The sequence below is a fragment of the Orycteropus afer genome, unplaced genomic scaffold (assembly GCF_000298275.1).
Source record: "Orycteropus afer afer isolate SDZICR_OR568_19922 unplaced genomic scaffold, OryAfe1.0 scaffold00005, whole genome shotgun sequence".
Lineage (NCBI taxonomy): Eukaryota > Metazoa > Chordata > Mammalia > Tubulidentata > Orycteropodidae > Orycteropus > Orycteropus afer.
In genome coordinates, this window is record NW_006921592.1 from 22,652,168 (window position 1) to 22,673,529 (window position 21,362).

Consider the following 21,362-nt stretch of genomic DNA (forward strand, 5'->3'; position numbering starts at 1 on the left):
TGTTTTGGTGTCACCCCCTCTGACAGTGTCAACTGGTGTGGTGCGCACTCCCTGCACCCCTCTAGAGACACCACTGCTTCAGGACCTTGTTGACTCTGAAGGCATTGTGCTTCAAGACCTGCCCCCTCAACAAGGTGCAGCATTACCTCCTCCTCTAATAATCCTCACAATAAAAAACAAGTAGGTTGTAGAGGCACAGATCTCCTTCCAAAGACGAGCTAATGAAAACCCTATGGATCACAAAATGGAAACCCCAGGGATCCTAATAGTCCAATCCACAGCTGATTGATCACAGGGATGGCATGAGATGGGTAGCATTTTGTTCAGCTGTGCGTGAGGTAGCAGCTGAGAACAACAAAGCCTTAACAACAGAGAAGAAAGTCTTCCCAGCAAGAGGAACTGGTAGTTCTCAAAGGTCCAATGGTTCCAATGCCCAGACATCTACATGGATTTTCATTCTTCCTTTGGTCCACCCGGGCAGTTCTTCAGAGGTTAGAAATGTCCCAGAGTTGACTAATAAACAAACTCCCCCCTTTCTGGTCCCCACCAGACAGAAGTGCAGCAAGGTTAGCAGGTGGTAAGGAGGAGAAGGTCAAGGCAAGCAGCATATCTTCTGGAAGTGCTAGAGGTTAAGGGAGAAAGGAAGCAGGGAGTTCTGTGGGTGCTGGGGAGAAGAATAGATGATTCTTGCTTAATTTTTTTTTTGTGTGTGTGATTTGTGTGAAAGTTTATGTTTACAGAGCAAATTGGTTTTCCCTTCAACAATTCATACACATTCTGCTTTTTGACATTTACTGCAATCCCCACACTATATCAATGTTCTTCCCTCTTTCACCTGTGCCCACTCCTCTCTGTTCTTCCTCCTTATCCTCTCCTGTCTTCCTGACTCTGTCCCTGGGCAAATGCTGTCCTCTTGCTCTCATATGCTTGATAGTTCTAATGAGTGCATACCCTTCTCATAATGCTGTTCACCTTATAGGCCTGTCTGCTGTTTGACTGCCAGTTCCCAGCTTGTAGGGTATCTAAGGACCATAGTCTCAGGGGTTCCACTAGTCTTCATCAGACCAGTAAGTCTGGTCTTTTTTTTTATGGTTTTGAGTTTTGTTTCACATTTTCCCTCACTTTATCCAGAACCTCTTATTGTGATCCCTTTCAGAGTGGTCTGGTAGCATAGTGCCTAAGGCATTTGACTGCTAACCAGAAGGCTGGTGGTTCAAACCCATCAGCCACTCCTCGGAAGGAAGACTAGGCAATCTACTTCTGTAGTGATACCGCCTCAGAAACTCAAGGAGGGTCGCTATGAGTTGAATCGACTCGACGTCAGTGAGTTTGGTTTGGTTTGGTTTTCAGAGTGGTCAGCACCATCTAGTTCTTCTGGTGATAGGGTTCTGGGAGTTGGAGTTCATGTGCTCCATTAATCTTTTGGACATCTTTGATTTTCTTCACTCTTCTTTGTTCTGGGCAACGAGTACCTTAGATGGCTGCTAATGAGCTTGTAAGACCACAGTTGCTACTCACCAAAGTAGGATGTAGAACATTGTCTGGGTGGACTGTTTTATGCCAGTTGACCTTAGTGCCCCCTGAGACTATGGTCCTGAACCCCCATGTCCAGCGACTCATTCCCTCAAGGTGTTTGGTTATGACTAAGACATTTTCATAACTTTGTCTCCTGTATTTGACTCATATATGCTCTATTACATTCATGGATATATTGCAGCACATACAAATACATAGGTAGAGATAGCCTTTGTCAAACCTATATATATATATTCATGGGTATAGTCCCATTCACCTTCCCACCTCTGTTCAGATTGAATGTCTGTCTATGTTGTTGTTGGTATGTGTCGTCAAGTCAGACCTGACTCATAGTGACCCCCTCCTTGGGTTTCTGAGGTGGTATCACTACGGAGTAGATTGCCCAACCTTCCTTCTGAGGAGTGACTGGTGGATTTGAACTGCCAGCGTTCTGGTTAGCAGCTAAGTGCCTTAAGGACTACGCTACCAGAGCGCCTATGTATCTATCTGTAAGTTATTGTAATTACTATTACTGCAGGATTGTGTATGTAATAGCATTTACCTTTGTTGCCTTTAACTCTTGTGTTCCTCCCTCTTGTCTTCTACTGCCTTAATCATTTTGTGCTGACCTCCCCCTTATTGTATATTGTCTTTCCCTTCACCCAAATTAATACGTGTCTACATTCTAGTTGGGAGCTCTGGTAGCATAGTGGCTAAGGCACTTGACTGCTAACCAGAAGGCAGTCTGTTCAAACCCACCAGCCACTCCTCGGAAGGAAGGTTGGGCAATCCTGTTTTCATAGTGATACTGCCTCGGAAACCCAAGGAGGGGTCGCTATGAGTCGGGGCCGACTCGACGGCAAACAACAACAACAACACATTCTAGTTGGTGATTGTCCCTCCCTTCTTACCCTGGTAACCTTCCAAGAACAATTCTTTCTGAGTGTAAACCTTTTCTTAAATTTTTACAGTAGTGGTTTCATATAATAATAGTCCTTTTGTAATTGAATAATTTCACTTAGCATAATGTCCTTGGTTAAGGCTGTGTGTCAACTTGGCTGGACCATGATTCTAAGTGGTTTAAACAGTTGTGATGTAGTCATCCCCTATGATGAAATCTGATGTAATTTAATCACCCCATGATGAGATATTCTCTGATCAGTTGAAAGGGAGTTTCCTCAGGGGTGTGGCCTGCTTCTAATATATATATATGTATGTATGTATGTATCTATCTATCTATCTATCTATCTGGACATCTTGGGAACATTCTCTGCCTTTCTGCTGGATCTAGATCCTACATCTAGTTCATCATTGTCTCTGGTTCTTGGGGCTGAACCAGTGGCCTGCTGTATTGTCTGCCAATCTTGAGATTGTTGCCTTCATAGTCTGTGAGCCAATAATCTGCTATCTATCTATCTTAGATTCATCATCTGCCAAAGTCAGCAGCCTGCTACATTGCCTGCTGATCTTGTGTTCATCTGCCTTGCAGCTTTGTGAGTCAAGAGAAGCCTCCAGCTTGATGTTTGACCCACAAACTTGGAGTTTGCCAGATTCTACAACTGTGTGAGTCATTTCCCTGAGATAAATTTCTCTAAGCTTCACTGGTTTTTCTTCTCAAGGGAATCAGCCTAAGACAGTCCTCTGTGTTCATCCATGTTATGAGATTTTTGCAAATTCATCATTATTCTTTAACATTGGGCAGTATTCCATTGTGTGTACGTACCATAGTTTATCCATTCTTCTGTTGATGGACAGTTAGGTTGTTTCCATCTTTTTGCTATTGTGAATAAAGCTGTGATGAACATGCATGGACATATATTGAATCATGTCATGCTCCTATCTCTCTAGGATATATACCTAGTAGTGGGATTGCTGGATCATAAGTTATTTCTATTTCCAACTTCTGAAGGAAGTTCCACCACTTTCCATAGTGGTTGTACCATTTTACAATCCCACCAGCAGTGTATGAGCGTTCCAGTCTGTGGACACCTTTGCCAGCACTTGTTTTCTTTTTTTTGAACTTTGCTATTAATGCTGGGGTGAGATGATATCTCATTGTTGTTTTGATTTGTATCTCGTGGCTAATGATTGCAAGCATTTCTTCATGTGTTTGTAACCCACCTGAATGGCTTCCTTGGTGAAGTGTTTATTCATGTCCTCTGCCCATTTTTTTAATTGGATTGCTTGTTTTTTGTTGTTGTTGTTGTTGTTGAGGTGTTTAAATTTTCTATAAATTTTGGAGATTAGTTCCTTGTGAGATGTATCATTCCATTTTTTCCCATCTGTAGATTTTCTATTTACTTTTTTGATGAAAGTCTTTTGATGCACATAAATGTTTAATTTTTAGGAGGTCCCAGTTATCTGGTTTGTCTTCTCCTATTTGTGTATTTTCAGTTATGTTTGATAGTGTATTTATGCCATGTATTAGGGCCCCTAAGTTTGTCCATATTTTTTCTTTGATTATCTTTATGGTTTGGGGTTTTTACATTTAGGTCTTTGAGCCATCTAGAGTAAGTTTTTGTATTTGGTGAGAGATATGCATCCTGTTTAATTTTTCTGCAAATGGATGTTTAGTTTTGCCAGCACCATTTGTTAGACTATCTCTTCCCAATTTAATGGGTTTTGGCCCATCATCAAAGATAAGCTGTCCATAGGTAGATAGATTTACTTCTGGGTTCTCAATTCTGTTCCATTGGTCTGTGTGTCTGCCATTTTACCAATACCAGGCTGTTTTGACTACTGTGGCTGTATAGTAGGTTTTGAGATCTGGGAGTGTGAGGCCACCTACTTTATTCTTTAGTATTGTTTTGCATAACCAGGTTCTCTTTCCATATTCCATCTCTTTATAGAATGATGATGGAATCTGGATTGGGATTGCATTTTATCTGTAGCTTGCTTTGGGCAGTAGTGTCATTTTTACAATGCTAAGTTTTCCTATCCATGAGCATGGTATATTCTTCCATTTATGAGGTCCTTTTGGTTTCTTGTAGCAGTGTTTTGTAGTTTTATCTGTATGGGTCTTTTGTGTCTCTGTAGATTTATTCGTAAGTACTTCATCTTTTGGGTGTACTGCTTATTGTTTTGATATTAATAAAACTAATTAATGAAACCTTTTTTAGAGCCATTTTTTTTTTTTTTTTTATCCCTTAGAGTCTACAAGGTCAGAAAGGGCAGATCAAAATGCCTTTAAGTTCTGTCTCTCCTAACTAAAATGCAATTGCATTGTTTATGAAAGGATGGTTGTTCCAAACTCCCTGGGTGTACATAGAAGAAACTGTGAGATTGAGAGGTGGTAGTATGGTAGATTTGTCTCTTGACTTCATTGTTGATTAGCTAGGTGACTTGGGGTAAGGCATTTTAATTCTCATGGCCTTCCTCATACAGATATTGTGAGGATGAAATGAATACATGAAAAGCACTTAGAAGACTGCCTGAAACCTAACCCACTGCCATTGAGCCAATTCGGACTCATAATGACCCCACAGGGCAGAGTACAACTGGCCCATAGAGTTTCCAAGGCTGTAAATCTTTACCAAAGCAGACTCTCTCATTTTTCTTCCATGGAGTGGCTAGTGGGTTCCAACTGCTGATCTTTAGGTTAGCAGCCAAATGCTGTAACCACTGTGCCACCACAGCAACATTCAATAAAAGATGTTAATTGTTAATGGATGTTTAAATATGCCATGCATCATTTCTTTGGTTATTGTAATAGTATACAGTTGTGTAACAGGCCAAAGAACCTTGAGCACTTTATCTCACATCTTTGAAGTGAATGTGGTAGAAGCGTGTTGTTATTGTTCTTAGGTGCCATTGAGTCAGTCCTGACTCACAGCAACCCTATGTACAACAGAATGAAATACTGCCCAGTCCTGTACCATGTTGACAATTGTTGCTATGCTTGAGACCATTGTGCAGCCACGTGTCAATCTATGTCATTGAAGGTCTTCCCCTTTTTCCGCTGATCCTCTACCAAGCATGGTATTTTTCTCCAGGGACTGTGTCTTCTGCTAACATGACCCAGGAACATAGGTCTGGCTACTTTACAAGTGAGACTTAAATGCTTTGTTCAGGGCAATTATGGCGGAGTGGCAGCTAAATTTTCTGATTCAGGTGTCTGTGTATCCTAATACACAGTATTCAGTTTTTAATTTGGTTAGTTGTTTTTCAGGTCCACAAAATTGGTGGTATATTTGAAGACTTCGTGAGTACTAAGCAATGTGTGACCTGCTTTATCGCAGAGCAGCAGATGTCCTGTGGTATGGAAATGAGGCGGGTGTGGGAGCCATTGAATGAGTGTGCAGGCTGTAACCACTTCTGCATTTCCACTAATACACCAGGGAAATGTTCAATGCTATGCATCAGGATTTAGTTGTTCTAAATATATATTTTTTAAAAAAGTGTTTTGACTTCCTGGAGCTGTGACATTGGATGAATCCCTGAAACTACTGCTTTGAGATCACCTTTAAACTTTAAACCACGAATATCCCTGGAAGTCTTCTTTAAAACCAAATGGTAGTTTCGCCTACCTAGTAAATCTGCCATGAGCATTATGCTCTTTTAAGAACTATCTGTATCGGAACAAAGTGACAAGAGCAACTGGAAAGATTAGACAGAACCTTAGGGAGCAGTGAATTTATGTTAACAGGGAAGGAACGACTCAGAAAAGGAGGGTGAGGATGGTTGCTCAATTTGAAGAATGTGATCAATGTCACTAAATTGCACACGTAGCAACTGTTGAACTGGTGTTATATTCTACTATGTATATTCTCAACAACAAAATAAAGTTTTTAGAAAGTGTTTTCCTATAATACTGCACTTCATCCTCATAACTCTGGAAGTGAAGGTGTGATCACCATATTACAGTTAAGAAACTGAATTGCCAAGAGGTTAAGGTCTTGCCACACACACAGCTGAAAAACCAGCAGAGCCAGAAGCCTAATAGTATGAAATTTCACTCAGTGAAAAGTGTGCTAAGTTCTTCACTGTTTCTATCCAAACACACCTGCTCTTGAAGATACTGGGGCACATCTTTACAGGTCTGTGGGGTTGGTTAAATCCTCTTGTCAACTTTTTTTTTTTTTGGAAAGACAAGCCATTTGTGGAACACATTTTAAAATGAAAAATAAACTTCAAATTATTTAAGCACATTTTTAAAACATTTAAATCTGCAAATTGCTGGTACTGAGCAAGAGATAAAAGTATAGATTGGGGCCTGCTATATAAAAAAGGTTTCATACTTTTGTTTGTTTTTGAGAGAAAGGAAGAAGAACCATGGTAGTAGGGTGTTTGTTAAGTTGAAGAGAGACAGACTGGCTGTATGTGAAAGATAGCTGAGTCCTGGGAACTGGAAACACGCATGGAGCAGATGCACCTGTCCACTAGGCTGGGAGCTGAGCAGGGGCTTGGGCTGATGGTGCCAACAAGGGAGCCAAGAACCAAGGGCATTCCGTACACCAGGTCTGCTGACAAACACTGGTCATTTTCCTGTTGATCCAGTGAGGAACTGAAAATCAAACAAAAACTCCAATCCATTAGGCAGAAGAGGAGCAGTGGAATATTGTTAAGGTTTAGAGGAAGCCCATCTTTCTAAAAAAATATCTACTACAGCAATCAGAATAAAATTTGGGACACTTTTAACATTCTCAAAAGGATACAAGAAAACCTGGTTTCTATGAAAAGAAAGAATATAAAAGAGTAATGAGAGAAGGGAGGTAGGTGAGGTAAGTTCAAGATGATTAGAAGTGCACCAGTAATACCCCCATTAGAAACAGAAAAAAGCAGAGTGGCACTGAAAGTTGGCCAGCGATTTGGGGATTAAATTTGAGAAGTGTTTCTAGTGTGAAGAAAGGGAAAGAGATGATAAAGGGAGAAATACTGAGAAAAGATTAAAGTATTTTTGAGGAAAAATATGTTCTCAAATCAGAAAAAAAAAATCTGAGTATATTGGATCACTTCTGTTTCAGACAAAAGTCACTGAAGAGACGTGTGTCTAGAGTGTGGCAATTTCCCCCCTTAGAGACAGATAAAAAGCATACATGCATCCTGGTCGAAAACTGACCTACAAGGGAGCACAAATTAGGCTGGCCTCAGATGGTAGAAGACAAAACAGCTAACAATAGGCTTTTCAATGAAAGTGTGACAGGAACCATGTGCCCGTCAAGGTGACTCTCATGCACAAAGGCAAGAGAAGAAATCAGAAGAGGACAGTCACATAGAGCCAAGCTTCAGCCCAGGTTGCACAATTCAGTTCTAATTCATGAGTTTGTTTTCAAAATGAGTTAAGGAAAGATCATTCTTTCTACCATGACCTCCTAATTCTAAAGTTCTTGATTTTATTTTAATTTTTATTGTGATTTGTAAAGTTCTTGATTTTAATACAATTCTTTAGTTGGAATGTTTTGGGTTTTTTAAAAAGGGCATGTCAGTGTGTATTTTCTGAGGCCTCTCCTATCTGAGCACTCACCCTGTTTGCCCCTCTGCCCCCCTCCCATACGTATCCATGCCCATAGGCTGCTCTCTCTACTTGTGCACTGCCAGTGCTTGACACACACTGGAGGCCAAGAAGCACCAGTGACTGCACTCTTATTAAACAGGAGCAGCCCTGTCCTGTCCTCACTCCTTCATCTGTTATCCTCATGAAATTTAGAGGACTCTTACACAAGAAAATAATGTCGATAAAAATTACAGGTTGAAAATCTGATTTTATTTCAAAATGATAAATAAACTGAGGCAGAGTTCTGACCATGTACTACTTCAAAAGGGCTTGTGAAGTTAAAGAAACAGTTCCACGAGGACTCCAGTCAGACCCGAAATGACACCAGCCAAACCTGCGACTGGCAGATAGCCTCTTTAATCTTCAGGGAGTTTAAAAAGTTCTCCACCCTGATTTCTGAATCCATAAAAAGTAAAAAGCACTTTTATTTTGTCATTTTTCCTTTGAAAATGCTTTTAGTGGCAAATAGGACCACTTTATCTCATGTTGATGAGCATAGTAGTTATGCGTCAACATACTTAAAATTAGAGAGGGAAAAAACCCACAAACCCTCAGGGGCACTGCTAATCTGGTGAAGGCTCACATAAATATGTACTCATGTTCATGTTTTCACTTTCTCTACAAATAACAATAAAATGTTTGTAAATACAGCAGTAGCAGTTCACACATATTTGATACACTTCCACACAAGGATTCAGTAAACAACAATAAATAGAATTTCCCCTCTTCAAAACAAAAAAAGGGATTTATAGGAAAAAGAAGGTTAATTTACTTGGAGTTCATCAGCACACCATTTTAGTGTACTCTCAAAGAATTAAAAAACCATTTAAATTGTATTCATTGAATACTGGCCCATAGTTACATTTTTTTTTTTTAAACCTAGCTTAAATACATACATCATGGCTTTCTATTAAAATTCTTAAATCTATGGGAATCTGTGGTAAATAAGAATCTATTAAAATTTTTTTTCCTCATTAACAATTTCATTAAATTAAAAAAAATCTGACATTTCCCTTAAATGGTAAGTTGAAGCCTGATCTATGCTGCTGTGTCCTGTGAAGTAAACCTAATTTTCAGAGTGAATATGAACGCCTGAATGGCAGAGTGCTTCATTTTTCATTCCCTCATGATTCCTGTTGGGTCCTCTTCGGTGAGGCTTTTCCCTGAGTCATATATTTACTGGAAAGGCTACCTAGAGGAGGGGGGAGAAACAAAACCCAACATAAATAAAACAAGCCTCGCTTTATCTCAAAAGCTACAACATTACTTCTTACTGTTAACTATTCATAGAAACTTTTTTTCACAGTGGAAATGGTCACTTGTTTTGAATCAAATAATTAGGCTAGATAGAAAAGTTATATATAGAACATGACTTACTACACACAAGCTCAGTCAAAATTCTTTTAAAATGCAGACAAGTTGCTAGAGTGGTATTGTTTTAATACAACTTCATGTTCACTATTTCCATGTTTGGATTGGCAGCAACAAGGGGTTTAGACATAACAATGACTGTGAGGATGGCAGTGGACCAGGTAACATTTTGTCCTGTTATACACAGGTCCCTATGAGTCGCGGCCAACTCGAGGGCACCTAACAATTTCCCTGTTGGTGCAGAGGGCCAGGTGAACCTAGTTTTTCAAAAGTTCTGCTTTGCATTGATCAGTGTCTTCATTTGCAACAAGAGAATAGAGTACAAAGAACTCTTTGGCCAGAAGAAATAAATATTTCCAATCATTACTCTGCAGATGTGGTGGGTGGTGAAACTGTAGTAATAACTCATTGATATCAAGAGAAAAAAAAGAAATTTATTACATTTACAAGTGAAGGATATGAATGAGAGTTGCTAATCAGAAACACACCACAGAACAATAAGTAATTCTTAGTTATGAACAAAGTGATCAATGAAACAGAAGAGAGCTGAGAAACTCTGAAGCAATTATAAGAAAATGCTATATTATAAAGATGGTATTTCAAATCAATGGAATAAAGTATGAGTTATTTATTAACTAGCATGTCAAATAACAAATTTTTTTGGGGGTATGATGTTTCTTTTCTCACACCATATTCTTCCTCTACATGCAATTACAAATGAATTAAAGATTTAAATGCAAATGAAACCACCAAAGTACAAGTAGTAGTGAATCTTGGGGTCAGGAAGAGTTTCATAAGCCCATCAGAATAAGCTTTATTTATAAGATATGACATGCTCAGTATGAAAAGAACTTATAAATCAATGGAGAAAAAGACAACAACAGACACCTGGGTAAAGAAAAGAAATACATGACAGAGAAAAAAAAATGGCACACGAGTACAAGAATAAATGTTCAACCTCAATGGGTTACCAAAGAAATGTAAATTTAAACAAGATAATGATTTCTGAGTATTAAATTTTTAGAAGAAAGATCAGGACAGGGAGGGGATTAGACATTTTGCTAAATGAATATTAAAAAAAAAAACTTACTAAAAATAATTTAAATTTAAATATGCAAACAAATGAAATGTCCATACTTTTTTTATGACTAAGTATATTATGGACCATGCAAACAATGAAATACTAGGCAAGCATAGAGGAATTAGTAACATAAAAAGTAAGTTACAGAAATACATGTCTAAGATTTCCATAAAAACCCATAATTAAAAATACAAAAAATATTCTACCAATCATATATTTGGTGCCTTCAATTTCTTACTCATTAAAATGAGGGCAATAATTATACCTACTCCCTTGGAGTTACTGTGAAGATTAAATGAATTAATATACGTGAAGCAACTGCAATAGTACCTGACATATATAAAGCACTCAATAAATGTTAACTATTATTGTCACATAGATATAAACAGTCAGGAAGACTTTACCTCGAAGACATAAATAGTGGTTAATGCTAGAATAGAGGGTTATATGAATGGTTTTTATTTTATTCATTTTGTTTAATTATACCTTCTAAATTTTCTAAAGCACATGTAGTAAGCATGTAAGTAAAAACGTATCAAAAACAAAACAAACAACTTCTCAAAGCCAAGCATCTTAACCATCAACTTAACAGTGAAAAGTGAGTAATGTCAATCAGGAGGAAACAGAACATTCTTTTGTAGTATTTATTATACCAGAGAGCATCTGTTGGTCTACAGGCACACATCTTTGATACTCTGAACTGCACAAAGTATGGAGAACAGACTTTGGGGGAAAAAAAAGGATTAGATGCCCACCTCATACTCTACACAAACATAAATCCTAGATGGATTAAAGATTAAAACAGGAAAACAAATCTTTAAAACTATTAAAAGAAATACAGATGGATATATTACGACTTCATGTCAGAGGAGGATTTCTTAAAGAACCCAAAATCATCAACCACATGATCATAAAAACTAATCATGAAAAGCCAATACATTGATTGTCTCAAAATTAAAAACTTGAAACAAAAACTGAAAGACTAGAAATACTGGAAGAAGATATCTGGAATGTATTTAATAATAAAGTAGTAGTATTCAGAATAAATGAGAAATGCTTACAAATTAATATGCAAAAGATAATGCAATGGAAAAATGAACTGATAATTTTAGCAGACAAACCAAAGGAGAGGAATGTCAAATGGCCAATAAATGTGATAAGGTGCTCAACATCACTATAGTATAGAAAATCCACATCAGGACACCACCAAAGTATTTTTACCCATCAGATTTGTAAAAAATTAAAAGTGTGACAAAATCAAGTATTTGCAAGAATGTGTGGAACATAAACCCACATGCTACACTGGTGGAAGCAGTAACTGTTTCAGTCACTAAGGGGGTGATTTGACAGGACCTAAGTGCTAACCAGAAGGCTGCGAGTTCCAACCCACTAGCCACTCCTTGGAAGGAAGACTGGGCAATCTACGTACGTAATGATACTGCCTTGGAAACCCAAGGAGGGGTTGCTATGAGTCAGATCCGACTCGGTGGCAGTGGGTTTAAGTGAACTGAAAATGCACATATGCTATGATCTAACAATGTGACATCCAGGTACGCAAACCGTATGGAATCTCTCTCACATGCTCAAGGCGACCCTCATAAGGAGGTTTACTGTAACACTGTTTGTAATAGCAAAAAATCAGACATGACCTAAAGATTCATGTACTGGATAACGGATGAGTAACACATTCTGTATTCATGCGGTAGAACATTGTGAAAGAAAAAACTAAATCGATATACAGCAATATATAAATTTTACGAACATTTTGTTAAATACACATGAAAAAATACCTTGTGGACATTCTTATTATACAGTATGAGATGTCATTTAAATGAAAAAATTCACCAAGGATACATAGTAAGGGATATATAGGTAAGAGTTAAGAGTTCGAAAGAGGAACTAGAAGGTACTTAAATTGCCACTGGGGCAGAGGGGTACATGACAGAGGGGAATGGGTCCGGGGATGGCATTCAAAGGGGATTTCCGACACCTTAGTGATCTTTTTTTTTTTAATTTAAATGCCAATTCCTAGTAGAAGATTTGTATCTTTTTATATTTTCCAAACTAATGACAATACTAAGAAACCACTCTTTTCTATTAATATATTCATGTACTTAAGCATATAATTGTTGTTATTTGCCATCGAGTTGGACCCGACTCATAGTGACCCCTCCTTGGGTTTCTGAGGTGGTATCACTACAGAAGTAGATTGCTCAACCTTCCTTCTGAGGAATGGCTGGTGGGTTTGAACCGCCAGCCTTCTGGTTAGCAGTCAAGTGCCTTAGGCACTACGCTACCAGAGCTCCTAATGTGTAATTATCTATATTAAAAAAAAACTCATTATATTTGAAACTTTGTATATATTATTTGCATATAAAAAATAAAATATGGATTAAAAAAATAAAGTATGAATGGACTTTTATATAATCCAGGGAAAAACATAAAATTTGTAAGCATGACTCAAAACCTACCCAAAATTTGCTACATCAAACAAACATCTTGATGGAAAAACACATCATAAATGAGGTTGAAAGTATTATAAATGGAGTGGTGGTGAAGGATGCCGTATAGTATTTGACCAAGAGCTCCTAAAAAGCAAAGATGAACACACTACTACAAAAACTGGGCCCAAGACAAACAAAAAATACAAATGAAAGTAAGAGAAAAATGTTAAGAGTTCAATGGTAATCACCCAAATGCAAACAGGTTGGCAAAACAAATCCTCCAGTGACAGTGAAGGCATTGGCAACAGGTTGTCATTGACTCTGGGATTTCCAACGATCATAACCTTTTCGCATTACTGGCATCACTGTCAAAATGTGCACATTTTTAAACCTAAAAAATGTTAAAATTCTCTTAACTGGGAATTTATCCTTGGGAAATAAGTAGAAAAATATGAAAATACTCATTCTATTCTTTTAAATATACAGTAGTCATGAAACTAGGGTCCATGTATATCCATGGGCCTCTCTGGGCAAGGAGAGATCCATTTCCAGCTCAACTTCTGTGAAACCTAACAGGCCCTACAACACACCTTTATGGTCAAGGTTTTAGACTAGTTCTCAAATATTTGAGGTTGTTAAATCTCAAATATTTGAAAATCATACTAGTATTCCTTTCCAATTCCCCTCTTTCATAATTATTCTTCTCCTTTATAGAAGAACAGCGTGTCTCCTACCATCCAAATCTTTCTGTGGTGTTGACACCTCGGGTGAGAAAAGCCTGGAGGCAGAGAGGCAAACACAGTGCTGCCAAATATGGTCCACGTGGATGTGTCTAATAAAAGTCCACACTCTGCGCTGTCATAAAATCCCACTGAAAGCTGATGATCATTACAAATAATTTTTGATGAAACATCACTATGTGATTTTTGGTCATGTTATTCAAAAAGAATTAAAGTAATCAGCACTACTGTAATACATCTTCCATTCCCAAACTGTTAAAACAAGTTACTTCTATTATGTTGAACTTAATATTATAAACCACAGAAGTTTCTCAGTGCTTAACAACTATGAACACAAAAAGGTAAAGAATAGAAATCTTACAGAGCATTATTTCAATCATGCAGTAAGTAACAAGAATCCAAAGACATGTGAATGTATGGGGGAAAAATTCCATTTATCTCATTAAATGTGTCCTTTTTAGTAGGTAAACACAAACATTTTTATAAAAATTTATAATGTATTTGCTTTGATCAATGATATATTCCAGTAATTGTAAACATTCAATTTATAAGAAACTTTTATAATTTGAGGCTTAATAAAAAGTAAAAATATCAAATTCATAGAAATATTTTTGTTGCAGATGATAAGCTAATCAATAAAAAACTTAACATTTCATCCTGTTAAAGAGCTGAAAATAGTTATGAAACACAATGGTATTCTGTTTGATACATTTAAAGCTGTTTGAAAAGCTCTATTTAAATATATTAACATTTACCCAAAAAACTACAGAAATTACATATTTTGCAACTACGATGAAAAATTTAGATGCCAATTTAAAAATGTACAAGGAGATCTATGGTCTTTCAAAATGTGGGGAGAGTATGTAAGCAAAACAAGTTTTAAAGACATTGGCTATACCAAACTCAGAAACTCACTGCTGTCAGGTTGGATCTGACTCATAGTGAGCCCTCCTTGGGTTTCCAAGGAGTGGATGGTGGGTTTGAACCACCAGCCTTCTGGTTAGCAGTCAAACGCCTTAGGCACTATACCACCAGGGCTCCTTGCTATACCAAATAAATGAAAATAGTCTAAATGTTCATTACTAAGGATTGAACGGGTGCTCTGGTGGCATAGGGCCTAAGACATTTGACTGCTAACCAGAAGGCTGGCAGTTCAAACCCACCAGCCACTCCTCGGAAGGAAGGTCAGGCAATCTACTTCCGCAGAGATACTGCCTCGGAAACCCAAGGAAGGGTTGCTATGAGTCAAATCGACTCGACGGCAGTGAGTTAAATAAATAATGGTACATCTACATACTGGAATATCAAGAAAGTTATCAAAAAGTGTGATTTATATTCACTGACAATGAGATTTCACCATACTGTTAAAGGAAAAAATATTTCTATCATTTCTAATTTACTATTATAAAGACCAATCATTACTTTTTTTCATTTTAAATCTCTGGTAGCATAGTGCTTAAGGCATTTGAATGCTAACCGGAAGGTTGGCGGTTCAAACCCACCGGCCATTCTGTGAAGGAACACTGGGCAATCTACTTCGGTAAAGATTTACCACCTTGGAAATCCAAAGGGGGTCACTATGAGTCAGAATCAACTTGATGGCACTGAGTTTGGTTTAAGTATATATTGGGGAGAGAAGGCATCCACCAATCTCTTATAGCATCTCCAATTTTTAAGATTTTAAACAATGGGATGAAATAGAAAGGGACAGTTTTTTTTTTTTAAATTTTCTTTGCAAAAAGAAAAGGGAGGGGGAAATAAGGGACAGAAGAAGTTTCTTAAGATTCTTATACTAAATAAATTACTCTATGTAAAGCAAACTATTAGTTTATGTATAAAATCAGTTATGACAATGGTATCCTACATATTCCTTTTGTTAAAATTTCAATGATGTATGTACTCATTAAGTTAGAAAAGGTAAGTTATGGATCATTTATTGAGTGATAGTATGTGCTAGATGCTGTGTTAAGAGCTTTATATATATGAAGTTAATTCTTTTAACATTCCTGTGTGGTATTAACCCCAATTTATAGAGAAAAAAACAGGTACAAAGAGGTCTGATGATGTGACAGGGGTCACACAGCTGGCTTTCAAGTGTAAGCATGTCTGACTCTACAGCCCATGTTCTTGAGCCTTCTCCTAGTCTTTATTCCTTCAAAATGAGCACATCTCTTATCAACAAAACCTGAAGGCATAATGTTAGCTTACAGGAATAATGAAAAGCAAGGAAAAATTAATGGTTTTAGGGTTGCTAAGAGTTAAGACAGACTTGATAGCAGTGGGTTCTATTGTAGTTTGGAAGAATGAGATGCACCCTAGTGGAAGGGAATGAAAGCATATCACGAGAGGAGAATTTGTGATTACACTGGTGCTTTGATCTTATCCCCTATGAGGTAGATGGTGTTATCACCCATGTTATAAGTGAGACACCTGGAGCTGAGAGAAACCAATTCCTTTGCTTAAGGTCTTTCTTAAGGTCCATAAGGCAGGGGCTTTACACGCCAACAGGCTCTCTTTAAGAAATTACCAGTGGGTTACAGACATAGTACTGTGGAAAGGAAGAGCTTTGGGGAAAATTATTACTATATACAGTTCAGACTTAGTTTTCATTTAAAATAATTTGGAAATCTGGGTAAATATTGATTAATTTTCACTCCTCGTCTGTCAGTTTGTTGTATGGTGGTGGCCTGTGTGCTGCTGTGAGGCTGGAGGCTATGATACCAGTATTTCAAATACCAGCAGCGTCACCCACGGTAGACAGCTTTCAGCGGAGCATCCAGATTCAGACTGGGAAGAAAGACGAGGCCATCCACCTCTGAAAAAATTGGCCAGTGAAAACCTTATGAATAGTAGTGAAAACACTGTCTGACATATTACTGGACAACTTTATGAATAGCCCTGAAACACTGTCTCTTACAGTGCCAGAAGATGAGTGCCTCGGGTTGGAAGGTACTCAAAATACGACCGGAAAAGAGCTGTTTTCTTGAAGTAGAGTCAACCTTCTTGATGTAGATGGACTAAAGCATTTGTGACCTTTGTATGCTGTTGGGATACAACTCAAAATGGGAAGAAACACTTGCAAACATCCATTAGTAAATGTGGACTATATGAAGTATGTATGAAGAATCTAGGAGTATATGAATATATGAATAATCTGGGAATATATGAATACATGAAGAATCTAGGAAAATGGGAAATTGTGAACAATTAAATGGAGTACATAAAGATCAATATGCATTCAAGGCATTAGTAGCTGAAATGGACTGATATTGGCCATTTTGAATCAGACAATCATATGCTCTTCTATGCAGAGAATGACAAACTGAAGAGGAATGGCATTGCATCCATTGTCAAAAACAATGTTTCAAGGTATATCCTGAAGTACACTGTTGTCAGTGATAGGATAATATACATACACCTACAAGGAAGACAGTTAATACTACTATTCAAATTTACGCACAGTCACTAAAGCCAAAGATGAAGAAATTAAAGATTTTTACCAATTTCTGCAGTTTGAAATTAACCAAACATGCAATCAAGAGGTACTGATTATTAGTGATGATTGGAATACAAAAGTTGGAAACAAAGAAAAATTATAGTAGTTGGAAAATACAGCCTTGGTGATAGAAATGACGCTGGAGGTTGCACGATAGAATTTTGTTAAGACAAATGACTTACTCATTGTAAATATCTTTTTTTAACAACAAAATGGCAGCTATGCACATAGCCCCTGCAAGACAGAGTAAATGGGAATTAGATCAACTACATCTGTAGAAAGAGGCAATGCAGAAGCTCATTACCTGCAGTCAAAACAAGGCTAGGAGCTGATTGTGGAATGCAAGTTCAAGATGAAGCTGAAGAAAATTAAAACAAATCCACGCAAGCCAAAATATAACCTTGATTATATCCCACATGAATTTAGAGACCATCTGAAGAAGAGATTTGATGCAATGAACACTAATAACAGAAAAACAGATGAGTTGTGGGATGACATCAAGAACATCATATATAAAGAAAGCAAATAGTCATTAAAAAGACAGCAAAGGAAGAAAAGATCAAAATGGCTGTCCAAAGAGACTCTGAAACCTGCTCTTGAATAGAGAGTAGCTAAAGTGAATGGAAGAAGTGGTGAGATACAAGAGCTGAACAGATTTCAAAGGCTGTCCAAGAAGAAAAAGTAAAGTATAATGAAATATGCAAAGTCCTAGAGTTAGAAAACCAAAAGGGAAGAAGAGCATGCTCAGCATTTTTGAAGCTAAAAGAACTGAAGAAAAAAAATCAAGATCTGAGTTGCAATATTGAAGGTTTCTGTGGGCAAAATATTGAATGGAGGAAGCATCAAAAGAAGATGGAAGGAATACAGAGAGTCAAAGAAGATGGAAGGAATACAAAGATCAACTAGAATTGGTTGATGTTCAACTATTTTAGGAGGGAGCATATGATCAAGAAATAATGGTACTAAAAACAAGAAGTCCAAGCTGCAATGAAGGAACTTGTGAAAAACAAGGCTCCAGAAACTGGAGGAATACCCACTCAAATGTTCCCACAAAAGGATGCAGTCTAGATGCTCACTCGTTTATCCCAAGAAATCTGGAAGACAGCTTCCTGGCCAACTGCTAGAAGACACCAGTATTTGTGCCTATTCCAAAGAAAGATGATCCAACTGAACATGGAAATTATCAAATCATATCATTAATATCGCACACAAGTAAAGTTTTGCTGAAGATAATTAAAAAATGGTTGCAGCAGTATACCGATAGGAACTTCTAGAAATTCAAGCTGGATTCAGAGGAGGATGTGGAATGAGAGATATCATTGCTGATGTCAGATGGATCTTGGCTGTAAGCAAAGAACATCAGAAAGATGTTTACCTGTGTTCTACTGACCATGCAAAGGCTATATGGATCATAAAAAAATTATGGATAACACTGCGAAGAATGGGAATTCCAGAACACTTAAGTGTGCTCATGAGGAACCTGTACAAAGACTAAGAGGCTGTTATTTGAACGGAACAAGGGGATACTATATGGTTTAAAATCAGGAAAGATGTGTGTCAGGGTTGTATCTTCTCACCATACATATTCAACCTACATGCTGAGCGAATAATCTGGGAAACTAAACTATATGAATAATGTGGCATCAGGATTGGAGCAAGATTCATTAACCTGCAATATGCAAATGTCACAACCTTGCATCCGGAAAGTGAAGAGGACTTAATTTACTGATGAAGATCAAATACCACAGTCTTCAGTATGGATTATACCTCAACATAAAGAAAACAAAAATTCTCACAACCAGATCAATAAACAACATCATAATAAATGGAGGAAAGATTGAAATTGTCAGGGATTTTACTTTACTTGGATCCACAATGAACACTCATGGAAACAGCAGTGAAGAAATCAGATGTCATATTGCACTAGACAAATGTGCTACAAAAGACCTCTTTAAAATGCTAAGAAGCAAAGATGTCACTTTGAAGATTAAGGTGCGCCTAACCCATGCTATGGTATTTTCAATCACCTCATTTGCGTGTGAAGTTGAACAATGAACAAGGAAGACCAAAGAAGAGCTTTTGCTTTTGAATTGTGGTGTTGGCAAAGAATACTGAAAATATCATAGACTGCCAGAAGAATGAATCAATCTGTCCCGGAGGAAGTATAGCTGGAATGGTCCTTGGAAGCTAGAGTGGCCAGATTTCATCTCACTTACTTTGGTCATGTTGTCAGAGAACCATTCTCTGGAGAATGGTATCATGCTTGGTAAAGTAGAGGGTCACCAAAAAAGGGGAAGACCCTCAAACAAGATAGACTGAAACAGTGGCTGCAATGATGGGTTCAAATATAGCAAGGATTGTGAAGATGGTCAGTGTTCTGTTCTGTTGTACACAGGGTCGCTAAGAGTTGGAGTTGACTTGATTGGCACCCAACAACAACATTGATTAATTTTTCATAGATAAATCTGATAGTCATAACAGCTTGCCTGAAGAGCTTTATTTATTGGAAAGGATGGGTTTTAAGGACTTACACATGTTTTTTTATTTTCTTGTTCAAAGTAGTAAATTTAAGTTTATAAAATTTTCAGTTGCTCAAAAGATTTATAAACATGTCTTTACTCAAGAGATAATTAAAGAAATCCTAACTTATTGTCAATTAAGGAACCCTGCTGGTGCAGTGGTGAAGTTCTAGGCTGCTAACCTAAAGACTGGCAGTTTGAACCCACCAGCCACTCTGTCTGAGAAACATCTGGCAGTTTGCTTCCCTAAAGATTTACAGCCTTAGAAACCTTTTGGGGCAGATCTACTCTGTCCCACAAGGGTAACTATGAATTGAAATTGACTTAACAGCAATGCATATCATTGTCCACTGGTAATGCCATTTATAGGTATATGTCTAGTGTCTGTACATCTTCCCACTTAAAAAAAAAAACTGTTATATTATATTAAAATTCTACTTCGAAGATATGTAAAGTCTTCAGTAGGAATAATGCTGACAGGAATAATACATCGAGGCAACCACCGTGACCATGACCATGACCATGACCATGTCTGCAACGACAACAATGACAACCACCACCACCTTTTCTCTGCTCTCACTAAATCTAAGTCCTGTTGTAAGTGCTTTTTACATGGATTTCTCAATAACTCTACCTGTTAGATATTATTATTAAACACTTTCTACAGATGGCAAAACTAAGGCACATGGGGATGAATAGGTTGTTCAAGATCACAAATCTAGAGACACACCTAGGCAATCTGCTCACACAGCCCATGTTATTAAACATTATGCTTGCTGCTTTCTCCTGGCAATGGAAGAACACTTCATTTAAGAAAGGATGGGATTTTTTTCCGGTATAAAATATTTTCATAGTTGTTCTCATTAACAATCAATAGGCTCCATTCTGATTACACTTCATTTGATTTTGGGGTTTTTCTCAGTACTTTTTCTTATTTGTACATAATTGTTCCACTGAGCACAAATACAAAATCTCTCCAGGAAATAGTTGCGATTATGTGTCCTCACAGAGGTGTCTGTTTCCTTACCTCTAATGCACATCACTTGCGTCTGGGTAAGGGTGGTAATTCTTTGAAGGTTTTTCTTTTTTTTTAAATGATCCCACTCATTCTGCATGCCAACATCAACCCTTACTTCTTTTTGACTATAAACAGATTAAATGCCATTTCAAAAGTTTTCCTCAATCCCCCCCCTCAAAAAAAAAACCAAAACAAAACCAAGTATGAAATTCACATATAATAAAGAATCTTTTTAGATTATTTTATCTACTTGGGAATTCATCTTGATGCTGACAGACACTTAAATCCATTTATTTTTCTCCTGTTTACAACATTTAAAATAGAGATAAGCAAAAAGGCCTAGTTGGGAACTGTCTTAGCTTCAGCTCTGGTGAGATGCTAAGACCTTGCTTTTTACAGATTTGGTTAGTGAAACCAGGCAGGAGTTCTACTTTGGGATTTGGGAGACTGCTGTGAGCCTGGAACTGGTATTTTTCAATAAGTGACAACAGAGGAAAACAGATCACTTAAGACCACATACTCTAACCAACACACACATCGCTTCAATCTAAAAGCAAATATTGCTTAGTCATTAGCAAGAAAATATGTAAAAGATGAGCAAAAAATATGTGGGTTGTCTTATATCTTACATACATGTCAGTTTATAAAGTGAAATTTTAAAATTTCAAAAACTTTTCCCATAAAT

The 21,362-nt window shown here is 37.4% G+C and overlaps 1 protein-coding gene across 1 annotated transcript in view; it reads right to left on the minus strand.

The window, feature by feature from the left end:
• Nucleotides 1-9,132: 9,132 nt before the first annotated feature.
• The window catches only part of TUT7 (terminal uridylyl transferase 7), a 60,163-nt gene continuing 47,933 nt past the window's right edge, over nt 9,133-21,362 (minus strand). The window contains exon 28 of the mRNA XM_042780675.1: nt 9,133-9,200. Within this exon, the coding sequence (XP_042636609.1) occupies nt 9,133-9,200 (68 nt within the window). The remainder of the gene's footprint in view (nt 9,201-21,362) is intronic.